The 13,615-nt window shown below is 36.7% G+C and overlaps 1 protein-coding gene across 1 annotated transcript; it reads left to right on the top strand.

Moving 5' to 3' along the window:
- The first annotated feature begins 3,113 nt into the window (after positions 1-3,113).
- LOC111458761 (plant UBX domain-containing protein 7-like) lies at positions 3,114-12,476 on the top strand. The gene is made up of 10 exons (XM_023101562.1): positions 3,114-3,533; positions 4,089-4,225; positions 4,318-4,428; positions 7,727-7,919; positions 9,658-9,735; positions 9,825-9,893; positions 10,146-10,289; positions 10,371-10,470; positions 11,447-11,703; positions 11,956-12,476. Exons 1-10 carry the CDS (start codon positions 3,432-3,434, stop codon positions 12,118-12,120), a joined length of 1,356 nt encoding a protein of 451 aa, XP_022957330.1. The 5' UTR covers positions 3,114-3,431; the 3' UTR covers positions 12,121-12,476.
- The last annotated feature ends 1,139 nt before the right edge of the window (positions 12,477-13,615 follow it).

Below are 13,615 nucleotides of genomic sequence, written 5' to 3'. Positions count from 1 at the left end.
GTAATCAATTCTTGAGAGAACTTATAGGCAACTTTTTTTAGAATGTGTAGGGACAAGTTTGAAGGAAAATGGTGGATTGTAGCTCATGAATTTGGAGAAATCCAACAGTAAAAAACAGCTTTGTATGACACCTACTCCAGATCCACATCCATCCTCGACTAGCTTCTTCTTGTCACTTAAAAAACGAGAGAATAGGAACAAATATAAAGACTCAATAAGTAGCTTACTTGTAAACTCTTAATTGTATCCATGAGGGTTGCTAAGGTACCACATTCTCCCTTGTTATATTCTTATCCTAAGAACTTAAGCCCGTAGGTTCTATTTTTGAGTTCTTGTCATGGTCTAGCCAAAGGACCTTGGTCCTGAGTTTTGAGTTCTTAACCTTGGTTCTAATCTAAGGACCTTAGCTCTGAGTTCTTGTTTCTTGGTTGATCCTTGTTCTAGTTCTTGTTCTTGATTCTCATCCTTGTCTTAGTTCTTGTTCTTGTTTTGTTCCCTAAAACACTCCCTCAAGGATTTACCGTACAAGACATGAATCTGACATCCTATGTCTAAGACTTCATGGGTCCCAAGCAATACAATTTGAAACCTACACTCAAGGCTTTATACATTCTCAGCGATGTAATTAACTTGCATTCAAGGCTTCATACGTTCCAAGTAATGCAATCTGAAAACGTATGCCAAGGTTTCATATGTTCTAAGCGGTATAGATTAAATACCTACGCCCAAAGCTTCATACATTTTAATTGACATAGTCTGCAATCAACATTCAAGGCTTCTTACATTTCAAGCCATGCAACTTGAAAACCTAGGTTGGGGCGCAATGTTGGCACACTCGTGTCGTTCGACATTGTTCTTGAAAAAACTATTTCAAAGAAAGTCACTCGAGACACTCGCCTCGTAACACTTACCCTCACTGTGACACACGTATGTGCCACAAAGTAGCTCGCTTAGACCATAAAGTAGCTAACACCATGTCTTCCCCTATAGTACATTTTGAGACATTTTCAATCTGGCAGGTGAAGACATGATCTTGGCTACGAGCATACATTGTCGTGGAGTGTCCATCCGATATTTGTTTGACACCAAATTTGACGAACTTTTATATTTCAAACGGATGGACTTGACTCCCGAACTACATATCCAATTTTTCTTCGAAATTTCGACTTTTGAGATTAAGGCCCAAGGCCCTGCCCAACCCTTCAACTATCTTATTTTTGACACTCTTGTTTATTTGTTGCCTCTATCTTGCTCATGTCTTGTCTTCTCTTTAATGCACACATTATATGGTGTGTTTGATGATGAACTATCTTCCTCGGTCGCATCATGACACTCGTGTGTCTTGGCCCTCGCGTGACTGGATGGAAATTTCTTGAGGGTCATCGCTTTTCTTGTCTCAACGTGAAGGTCACAACATACTTTCTTCATTGTATGATTCTAAATCTATCAATTGATTTTTAATTATCTTCTTGCAATCAACCATGGAAGATTGAATTGAACAAACATGTTTGGTCCACTTTTAGCTCTTGAACCCTTCATCAAACTTGTTGGGGAGCTCATTTAGAAGGAGCAGGAATTTATTCAAGAAAAATTGGTTGACTATAGCTCCTAAATTTATTTGATGGAAAGTTCTATCTCGAATTTAGGAATCGCAAGGCTCGGTTCTTGTCCCAAAACATTATCAGTAACTTCTTATTTATAGATGAAGCTTGTCGACCTTGTTTGTCTTTACCCTTCTTTGGTTATTTTCGTAGTTAAACATCTTGAAATTCCTTTTCTACACGGAATTAAAAATCCAATAATTTTCTTAAAAAAATAGAAAAATGATCATTTTTTTTGCCCATTTTTTCCCCGAACCTTTCCCAAAGCCCACGGGTCCTTATGAAACATTGTTAGAGCATCAAAAATATTTTCCTCGGGCTTCTTGAACAATCCTTTAGTTTTGTAATTCTTTTCGTGGGCACCTTAATCTTACTCGAGTGCTCTAATTTACAAATGATGAGAAGAATCTTTTGACAATAAATTCCAAATTGACTATCAGTCTCCAAATAAAAAAATGGTTAGGCTGTGTGACACAATATCTACCCCTCAAAAGTCACTCAAAAGTGTGAATAGATCTGAAAATATTATTACTAACCAATAGAAAGTTCAGAATAAGAAAATAGAATTGGGATCGAAGGTTCAATCTTCATTATATTCTAACTCTAACCTCAGCTCTATTTATCAGTCTGAACAAGATACGACTTATTTGATTGAAATTAATTGAATGTACAATTAAAAAATAAAAGAACCGTTTATGTGGTATTCCATATATTCTATATATTGTAGAGTTCTTTACCTTGTCAATTCAATTTCCAATTCCTCGTCATTGAGATTCATGGGCAATACCGATTAATATTGTAAGGATAGATATTACCTCTCATTTTTTAACTAGGATACAATATACCAACTAATACTTACCAATAAAGAAAATATATATTAACTAAATCGAGAAAATAAAATAAAATATACTATAAATCAAATCATAAATAGAAAAATATTAACTGAATCTAAAATATATTCTATAACTAATATATTCTCCAAATATGATAAGAATATTAATTAATAACGAATATCTTGACTAATTCAAACTAACAAAAGTTGTACTAAATTTTGAAATTTTGACATTATGAACTAAATTTATTAAGAAAATTTTATTTAATTTCAAAGATAGAATTTTATCTAGTTTAAGATCGAAATTTTTAGAAAGCTTCTATTCTCATATTTAATTTTTAAAACTGGATTATCTTATCTATAACTTCTAGAAATTAATGATGATTGATCCATGTAGTTTGGGTTGGATTCAAATAAATAAAAAATATATAAATCAGATTGATTCATAAGTTCTCTCAACCAGATTTAGTTGAATCAAACTAACATTAATTTTAAAATATAAATGGTAAATAGATATTGTACAAAGGAATATTTTATTTTTATTAAAAATAAAAAACCCAAAAATAAAATCTAGGGTTGGATTGAGTTTATTATTTAATAAGGTGAGCACTGAGCGGAGTGTTAGCGAGAGTGTTCCCGAGTAAAAAAAAAAAAAACAGGTGAGTTTGAGACTCGTAATTGTAGTACCAGAGAGAGGGAGATGCTTTCTTTTTCCATACGCCAATCCTCTATCTCTCCCCTTTAATTTCTTCCAATTTTCCTTCGTTTTTTACTCTTCCACTTCCCGTTTTGGGAACCTACAAACCCTTCTCTTTATCTATTTCATTGCCGATTAGATCTCACCGGCAATCTGACACACTCCCAACAAATTTGTCAGCGACACTGCCGAATCAAACTTCACAATTACAACCCTTCCAAACCAATCCATACTCTCTTCACCCACCACTAGCTTTTTTTTTTTGCTCTTCTGCCGATCGTCGGGATTCAAGCGGGGTGAAATGGAAGGGGTGCTTTCAGCTTCCGATAAGCAGAGTATGGTCTCCTCCTTCCTTGAGATTGCTGTCGGCCAAACTGCCGAGACTGCTACGCAATTTTTGCAGGTTCTTTTCCCTTCCCCACAACCCCTTTTGCCCCCACCCTTGTTCCTTTTCTTCTCTCTCATTTTGTGGCACTATGATATGTTTTGTGCAAATGGGTTGTTTTCTGATGCTTGATTATTGTCTATTCGATTCGGCTTGATGGGGTTTTGTAATCTAGACCCTTTGTTAAGTCGGTGTTGGGTTTACGGCTGTTGGGTAGGAGGGGACGATAGTTTTGCTCATGTGCTATCTTTTGATGTTATTCGTTTCTTTTGGTGTACTGCATGATGCGTCAGTGTCTACTTCGGGTGCTATCTATCAAGTCCTCCAATCTAGATTTTGGTTCTAGAACGATATTTTTGTGTATTCATATCCTACATTTCTATTTGCTGTGAAACGAAAATAGTTCGAAGCTGATTATTGCTAGTTAGCAGATTAACATGAGGCTATATGTTAAACGATTAATGGATTGGCAACAAGATGTTGGAAACTTGTGGATGATCCGGGACTATTTTGAAAGAAATCCTCTAGTTATTTTCTTTTTAGGATTCTCAATTTTGAATGTTGTATGGACAGGCAACAAGTTGGAAGCTTGAGGATGCTATTCAGCTGTTTTATGTCGGTAATGAAGGAGGAGTGGCTGTACCACCCCCTGTACCTTCTCCTCCAACTACAAATGAACAAATCAATTCTTCAACTGATCAGACATCCGAGTATGTTTGCAAGCCATTTGTTTGTGTTTGTTTCTGGCACGTTATTGGAGTTCAATTGCTAATTTTTAACGTTGGTTTTACAATTGGCTAAGTGAACCTGGAAAGCATGTGGGAGCTGGAACATTTGGACAATTTGAGGACGAGGTCCGCCCTCCCTTACCTGTTATAAGGGAAGCTCTTTATGATGATGCAATGTTGTATGGGTATGCTTCTTTTTCATGCTTGCTTCATTTCGGGTTCGCTCTCTTCATTATGTCTTTGATGTGTACCAGTGATCATTTTGCCTTTATTACTGATTCTACTATTTGGATTATTTGATTGCTAGTCTCAATTGCAAATTAACAAAAATTCAGTGTACAGACTTTCTTGATCATTAGTAGTCCTTTCATCACATGTGCATTTAGACCTTAAGTTTATCAGATGAGGTTGAACTCGAAAAAAGAATTTGATATGAATTTGGTCAAAAGCAATGGAGTTTATGCCTAGTATTTCATAAATGTAATGTGGTGTCTGCCATGGGATTATGTGAATATATGTTTCTCTTGGTCAGTTAGTGATTGCATATCATTTATATTTAACTTTTGATTTCCTGAATTATTTAGTCTTGGATTTTTTAGTGAGTCTGTTTGTTGATGTGAAATGATGAACGATATACATTATCCATAAAAAGGAGGATAGCCTAAACGGCCTTCGGTTTGTGGATTTTCTAAGCCAAGATTAAAAAGGAGGAATCAATAAAAGAGATAAATTAAAGAATGAATTGTGAACCAAAAAAAGAGTTTCTTTTACATTATTCACCCAAATTAGTTTAGCTTTGCTTTTCATCTTGATGCCATAACAGAAGCTTGCCTTCATGCATAGCACACCTACCTAAGGATGTGAGACCGTTAAAGATAGGTTCTTTGAAGTTTATCTGCTGTATGCACGTCATCATTTTTCAAGATCCGCATTGAAGTATTTATCTTCATTGCATTTTGGTCTAAACTTTTGATTCTGTGAAAGAACTACTCCATTTCAACTCTTCACCAGGAAATGAACCAAAAATTTAAATGAATCCAACCTTTAAACTCATATACCTCTTTCTTTTTGGAAATGGTTATATATATATATATATAAACAATTTCATTCATGATGAAATTACAAAAGAATGTGGTTGAAATTCCACCCAAAGGAAGTTATAGAAAACATCTCCAATAGAGGGTATTTTAAAAGATATAACCAAGGAGGATGAAGGCAAGCCAAAGAGGAGATACTTTTACACTTAAGATATAGCCGAGGATTGAGAATCAAAAAGTATATCTAAAGGCTTCCTTTTGTCTTGAAATCTCTGCAATTTTTTTCTTTCAATATAGACGTAATAAAAGCTTTTTTGAAGTAAGTTCGAAAAGTATTGTTTGTATGTTGGAAAGGGTGATCATGATTGGTTATTGTTGGATAGAGCTAATGACCAATCAAATGTAGCAAACTGCTGTTCCCATATTTTGGAGGAGAAAGGGCTGAACACGAACATATAGCTTTGTGGGCCTCTTTTGCATAAGATAGACCAATTCGGAGATCCGGCCTTCCAAGGAACCCCCCCTTTGTGATCAATCATGCATATTGAGGCAAGGGTAACTGAACTCCCATAACAAAAACTTGTCCTTTTGAGGAAGGAGGGTATATATCCTTTTCAATGATATTATAATGGCAAATGTTGGTGGGGTGAAAGATTGATTCTAGCTTTTGGACAAAGGATGGAGAAGGTTTTTTTTCTGGATAAAAAAGAATTTCATTGATTAAATGAAATGTACATAGGGGAAGCGGTTTCAAAAGTTACAAAAGAACTTCTCTTGCTGAATAAATGTGAATTTAAACTAGACTAAGGATAGATAAGTGAAAATGACTCCTTTATCTAGCTTCCATACCCAATAGACCTGTGGATTGGAGGAGAGCTGACTTGTAGATATTGTTGAAAGGGAAGCCAATTCTACACTTCCATTATCTTTAAGGTTTCTACGATAACCCATTTTACATGTGCAGCTTTGTGCATCCCAAAGGTCTGATGTTAATGCCTCTTTGGTGCTGGTTAAAGCAAACAGGAGGAAAATCAGTGCAAATAGAAACACTTTTTATTACCATCATTCCTAGTAGTAGACTAATAATAGTCTTCTAGTTTTCCAAGATTGACACCCACTATCCCAATATTTGAACACCGAGATTTTTATTTACATCTACTCTAAATAGACTCGAAAATTGTTCAAATAATGATTTCTCCCAACCTACACATCTTTCCAAAAGGCGGCCCATCTGGTGGGGGCAGCTATCACTGCTGGAAGCCCCTGCGTTCGGCTGCTCCCCGTCCGCGTATCTCACACTCCCCACCTCTGTGCTGGGGCTCTCGGAAGCCCACAGCTTCTGCTTCTGAGTGGCATTGGACCGAGGCCGTCCCTCTCATCGTGGGGAATTCCTCTGTCTCATCACTTGCGGAAAGAAAAGAAAAGAAGACGAAAGAAAGAAACCTTAACCCGACACACACCCTTTGACAGATGGAACCTTCTTTCACTCCTTTCCCTGTCGGTCAAGCAGCTTCGCCCCTTAACCTCTCCCTTCCTTCTTTCACTGGCTGGGGTCCTTATCGAATTTGAATATCAGAATAGTGAATATAGTCATGATTCAACGGGTTAGGTCCACTTACTTTTTATTTTTTTTTTTTCGAATCTTTATAATTGATTGGAAGGTCTCTGGGCTATAAAGAATCTCATTCCTTCCTACCTTTCTTCCCCTGTTTCCGAGATCGATATAACCCTCTCGAAACCTAGCTGTTAGAGTAGCATTTCCGGGCTCATATTCTACTTAATCCCCGAATGGGTACTTTCACCCTTCTCCCTCCTGCAAGGTATAGAGCAGTCCCCTTTCATTGTCATCAATGTTAATAGAAGAAAATTTTCAACATGATCTTGAATCTTCGGAATGAAACCCTTTGGCCACTTCTACAACTTCCTCCTCTCCTAATACCTAAAAATGTCTTCACCACATGCACTTGCTACCGCCATACTCATTAGGTGATCAGGAAATTTCAAAATCCACTTTGAAGAGTTTCTTCCATGCACTTGCTACCGCCATACTCATTAGGTGATCAGGAAATTTTAAAATCCACTTTGAAGAGTTTCTTCCATGAGCATCCTTATAAACTTTTTCGACGACGTCTTTTTGTTTGTTTTTACATCAGTTCTCAGAAGGGCAAATAAATGAATTATCTCAACTACTTTCTTGACCCCAATATTAATTCTATTTATACTACCAACTTGCATCTATTTTTTGGTTGTACTAGAAGCAGGTTTAATCAAAACAGTTTGGTTAACTTTTCCATATTTTGTGCTCTTTCTATTGTACGTTTAAATTAGCTTTTACAAGCTCTTCTATCCTTCAAACCTGTATGTTGCATTTTGTAATTCCAACATGAAGTGACTTGCTGTTTTGAACCTGTTATTCGATTAATTTTTATTGGTTAACTTTATACAGAACAACTATGGGCTATCTGCCAAATGAATCTGGATCATCAATAGGACTACGGAACGCGCAAAATGAAGTGAAACATCATGATGTTTGGGAATCAGAAGAAGGTGCAGCATCCACAAGTGGCAATTCTCGAGATAATTTAGCTTCTTTATACCGCCCTCCTCACCATTTGATGTTCATTGGGCCTTTTGAAAAGGTAAGTATCATGTCCCTTATTTTACATTGTTTCTGCCTAACCTTTACCAAATCTTACGATGTAATGGTTGATCTTCTCGATGTGCATGCATGGCATATTCTTGAATGAAGGCATTCTTCTTTACCCCCATTCTTCCCCCACCTCCACTCCCAAATGAAAGGGGAAAATGGAAAAAAAATGAAGAAAATAAACTTTGGAAACGGTGTCCTATTTAACAAAATGACTTTAAGGAGGTAGGTTAACTTAGATTGTGACCGGTCTTAGTGAAATTCTAATTTATATTTTTCCATGGTGTTAGTTCCTTATGGCTATGAATTTTCGTTGTGTGTGTGGGAGGGAGGAGGGGTTGTGTGTGTGTGTGTGTGTGTGTGTTTAGGGTTGGGATATCAGAAGAGCTCTGTCCAATTGGGCAGTGGATGATTGACTTCACTGTCCTCCCCTTTATATAATCTTCATCTTTAGGTGTGCATTCTTGTCGATCATAATTTTTTCAGCTTGATTGCTCCTTATCTCTCTTCTCACTTCTTTCACTTCCCTGTGTGCTTTATTTTTGTGTTTATACCATCTTTCGAATGCAAGCCAACAATCTTGGGGACTGGGTGTTGCTTTCCCCGTATTCTTCTTCAATTTCCTTAGGCTTCCATTGCCCTTTTTTGATAGAGAGGCGTTGGAAGTGGCCATCTCTTCTTCGAAATGACCATTTTACTAGGGTGAAGAGATGTGAGGATTTGGTTCCCCGATCCTTCCAAGGGGTTTCTCTTGTTGTTCCTTATTTCATACCTTGTCTACCCCTACTCGTTCCCTTATTGCCTCTATTTTTTTCCTTACTGTGGAAGATTAATTTTCTCAAAGAATGTGAAAGTGTTTGCATGGAAGGTTATAAATGGGGAGTTAACACCTCAAAAGCACAAACACCTTAGTTTGGCTAGCGTGTCCACGTCCAACACTTGTTGGACATGTATTGGATACTTGTAGCGTCATAGATGTTTCAAACACTAGATTTACAAAGTCAAAGATTGTTGAACATGTGTCGAACACGTCTTAAGTATACTAAACTGACACATATATGACAAAAATAATAAATTTTGAGAGTGAAATTCATCAACCTAATTTTTTAAATTTATAAATGTATAGACTCGTTAACTTCGAATTTCTTTCTTGTATAAAAGTGATATATATTTTTTTAAAAGTATATTTTAATAAACTTGTCCTTGTTGTGTCCATGTCCTAGAGTTTATGAATTGATGTACTAGCCATGTTCGTTGTCTCGTATCTGAACACATGCTTCTTAGATTAATATCAGAGATCGTGTTCAAAGACATTCTTCCTACGATTTGTATCCATTAGTGCATTATTTGTAGGAGTCCTGTGGAGGACGTCAATTATTTGTTTTGATTTTACCACTTTGCTCACTATCAGAGGAACTGTTGGTTGAGATCATTTGGTGTTTGTTGGGCTCAGGTATCTAGCTTTGCTGGTGGAGGTGCCTTTGAATCCTCCTCTTTGGGAGAAAAACAAAGTTCTGTGATAGGCTAGTTTCTTTGCGATTTTATGGGATATTTGGTTTGTGAGAAATAATAGAATTTTAGAGAGATTGAGAAATCAGCTAAGGAAGTTTGCTCGTTCTTCTGATACAAGTTTCTTTAGTACAAAGATGTCGAGCATATTTTTTTAATGTAATGATGCAGTTCTGTCTTTATGCCATTACTAAATTTACTGGAGGTCTTATCTTCTTCAGGCAAAAGGTGCTGCCTGCATCCAGGACAAGTGGCTGATTGCAAATCTGCAGTCGACCAAGGAATTCAGCTCGCATATGGTAATATTTTCGACCATTGCGATTCCTCTGTCTTGTAGTTCGTTTACCTGTTTAATAGGCACTTGGGATTACTATTTTGCTTTGTGTAGCTTAACCGGGATACATGGGCAAATGAAGCTGTTTCTCAAACCATTACTACCAATTTTATTTTTTGGCAGGTCAGCTTCATTCCAGGGTAGATTCTCGATTTTCTCATACGTTCTTTCTGTAATTTTTTCTAAGAATTAAATGTTATTTGCACTATAGCGCATGGCCTCTCAGCACTTTGTATGAAAGTTGATGTCAGCATTTATTTTTTTGTAAAATGGAAACAGATTAATTACATAAAAGAATCCTCATGAACTTGAACTAAAAACTTGGGGTATATTCAGTTTCATTTTTTTTAATCATATCATGTTATTTGCGCACAGGTGTATGATGATTCAACTGAAGGCCAAAAGGTCTGCACATACTATAAACTACAATCAATTCCTGCTGTTCTTGTCATTGATCCCATCACTGGGCAAAAAATGCACTCTTGGTTCGGAATGGTTCAACCTGAACGGTTACTTGAGGTGAATGTTCTAGAGACTTTAACTATATTTATCTCAATAACGAGTTTGGTTTATCTGAGAAAGGTGTCTTGTGTCCTACAGGATCTATTACCCTTCATGGATGGAGGTCCGAAGGATCATCATGTTACCTTATCTCATAAACGTCCAAGGGAGAGTTCCGTGACTCCACCGAAAGTTAGAGGTATAAAAAACAATCCTTATTTGACTTGAAGTAATCTGAAGCCAAATAGGTATTCGAATTTGTAACTATTGCTTCACCTATTTTATCCATACGAAGGCAGCTAACAGCTAAGAATGTATGCATTGATGGAGATTCCATTGCAGTTTGATATCTCAATTTATATGGGATGGTGAAACAAAAGTGAAATCAGTTTTAAGATAGGACTCAATAATGAAAAGTTGGAATATCTCATCATAAAGAAACTCAAAAGATGGGGAATAATGTGAGCTAAAGGGGGTTGTTGGAGATGGTAAACTGCTTGGTTTAAATCAAGTTCGTGATAACAGAGTGTGGATTTTGTAACAAAATGGTTGCTTTTTAGTTAAGATCTTTCCTTACCAAGGGGTGGTTGAGTAGAGGAGAGGCTGGACCAAAGTTTATGGCATGAATACCTTCAACACTTGGTTGGTTTAAAAAGGGTATGGTTACCAAGTAAGCTATGTGAAGGGAACTCTCAGATTAGACAGATCCACAAAGCTATATGTGGATTTTTCTTTATCATGAAAAATTCTATATTTCTTTTCAATCAAATGAGGCATTAGAAAGCTCTAATGACACCCTTCCTGTGGACTTGCTTTCCTTTTCCTTTTAACCACCAACCGGAGAGAACATTATTGTATTCCCCTTGTAAGGATCACTTTAAGTTTATGAAATGTCTGTTTCTGATCCTAAAAGAAACAAAAACAATGAATGTTAAGTATAACTACACTGTACTGATGATAGTTGGTGCTTCGTGTGATCGTCGTGATTCTGCTGGACCTGTGTTTTTGTTTTGAGTTCTTTGGTAGGCTTTCATCCTTTCTAAGAAAGTGAGTTCATTTAAAAAATAAATAAACGTAGTGATTGTGATTGTGCATGGTTTGCTGATGTCTTTTTTATTCGTCAACCCGCAACCGAACGTATTGTTAACTATAGTGTTGTTTACAATTATCTGCAGAAGAGGATTATGAGGAGGACGAGGAAGTGCAACGTGCATTGGCAGTTTCTTTAGAAGGCATGAAGGAAACAGTGAAATTATCTTCTGAGGATAATAAGGATGCAAAAAGTAGTGAGAAGGAAGAAGAGAAGTGCCCAACTTATCCACCATTGCCTGAAGAACCCAAAGGCGACAGAAATCTTCTTTGCAGGATCGGGTTCCGTCTTCCCAATGGACGTAGATGCCAAAGGAATTTCCTCCGAACCGATCCTATCCAGGTAATACTGTTTCTTAGGAGCTAAATTGTTTGTTCTTTTCCTTGCTTATCTTACTATGGTTGCATACTAAAACATTATAAGTTATTCAAGCTTCTAAGAAGCACAAAAAGATTAGAATATCAGACAATTAAATGATTTGAAGCTCAACAATGCACGATATGTATATGAACGCAACTCGAGCCAAACGAGTATATAATCCAATCCAATTCTTAGTAACGCTAAGGGGTATTGTTCTTCTTCTTGTTGTTGCAGTTGCTTTGGTCATTCTGTTCTTCTCAGTTAGAGGAAGGTGGCACAAAGGCATTCAAATTGACACATGCAATACCAGGAGCTACAAAGTCTCTGAAGTATGATACCCAAATGACATTTGAGGAATCAGGGCTTGCTAATTCAATGATCTCTGTCACTTGGGACTGAGAAATGTCTATTCCCAAAGAAACATAGTTTGTGTAAGTAGTCAGTCAGTCAGTCAGTCAGTCAGTCAGTCAGTCAGTCACTGGATTGCATTTTGTGGGTTTTCTTCTGCATTCTTCCTTTACGTTGGGTAAAAAGTTTAGCTAGCTAGGCTGTGATATTCTCTACTGTGTTTTTTCCATTTCCTTTTGAAAAGGCATACACACCTACACAAGGGACATGGTTGTGACTATAGGAGTTGTGAATTTACCATTCCCTCCCTCCTATGCATGTGCGTGCGTGCGTTTGTGGTGCTCGTGATTTATGTGTGGCTTTGTCTATCATTCTTAGAATCGAAGGTAGTAGATTATGGTCGAAAATGCGTTCACTCTTAAGACAGCCCCCCGTTAGCATTATTGTTGATTGTGATAAAAGGCAAGAGCCATGCTTTTCCACTTTGCTCTAGTCATGCCATCAAACCTCCTTTACATGCCTCTATGGTTCTCCATTATTTCATTTCCTCTACTCGTGCCGAAGGTACTACGACTCATAAGCTTAACATTGCTCTCTGAAATTTAATTTTACTTAAGGAGAAAGTATCTAAGCTTAATTTTAGATAAAATAATTTAAATTTATTCATAATAATAATTTAAATCAGTTAAACTGAATCCAATAGTAACCTTAATGGGACAATTTTCCTTTATTTTTTTATTTCTAATTTTTGGGTTATTACATCATACACACGTAAAAGTAACTTTCGTCCTTCAAAAGTGTTTAATCTTGGAATTATTCGGGGTATTTCTCCCTCATCCCTTCTTTCTATTTTTAAGTAGGTTCTTCCGCTTAATAGTTTTGTAAATACCATTTTCCCGGGCTAAAATTCTTATTAGTCTTTTCTCATAACTTGAGTCCTCGTCTACCTATAAGGACTCGTAATCTACGCGTGAATCACGTCATAAATTAAGGACGAGACAAACAATCTCATGTTCCTTTCATAAATATGAGGTAGGATGCTTACTTTTTGAGTTACCTATCGCTTCGCCTAGTAGCACGATGCTTGTATTGCTCTCCAACAACCCCGTTTTCATGGTTTAGGCTGCTCCCATTTCACTCGCCGCTACTACAAGAATCACCTTTGCTTTGTTTTCCTTTGGCTACTAAGATGTTTCAGTTCGTCACGTTGTCTCTTGCCTACTTATGGATTCAACAGCAGTTTGAGAATCTTCAAATCTACGCTTATTTTCAACTCCTCGAAGCATTTCATTACTTACTACGCCCTTCCTTATCTCTGGGTGCCTAGGTATCCACCGTAAGCCTTTAGTACTCTAATTAGCTATCTCTTCATGACATCATTAAACTTTACTAACCTTGATATATCATCCAACACATCTTTATACTATGACTGATGCCAACAAATTATTTGACTTCTGAAACTTGAAACATTTGAACAAATCTTCTACATTGTTAGAGTGAGTGAACTTACAACTTTATGTCTCTAAACAAGTCTAGACCAACAACA

This window comes from Cucurbita moschata, unplaced genomic scaffold (genome assembly GCF_002738365.1).
Source record: "Cucurbita moschata cultivar Rifu unplaced genomic scaffold, Cmos_1.0 Cmo_Scf00021, whole genome shotgun sequence".
NCBI lineage: Eukaryota > Viridiplantae > Streptophyta > Magnoliopsida > Cucurbitales > Cucurbitaceae > Cucurbita > Cucurbita moschata.
Note: the sequence above shows the minus strand (reverse complement) of the source record. Positions and strands in the feature narration are given on the sequence as shown.

What these genes read in the sequence shown, in the direction of transcription:
- LOC111458761 (XM_023101562.1), top strand. Translation starts at nt 3,432, where the DNA reads ATGGAAGGGGTGCTTTCAGCTTCCGATAAGCAGAGTATGGTCTCCTCC. An exon ending in AGGAATTCAGCTCGCATATG is followed by an intron (nt 9,736 to 9,824) that starts GTAATATTTTCG and finishes TGCTTTGTGTAG; the next exon opens with CTTAACCGGGATACATGGGC. An exon ending in CCAATTTTATTTTTTGGCAG is followed by an intron (nt 9,894 to 10,145) that starts GTCAGCTTCATT and finishes ATTTGCGCACAG; the next exon opens with GTGTATGATGATTCAACTGA.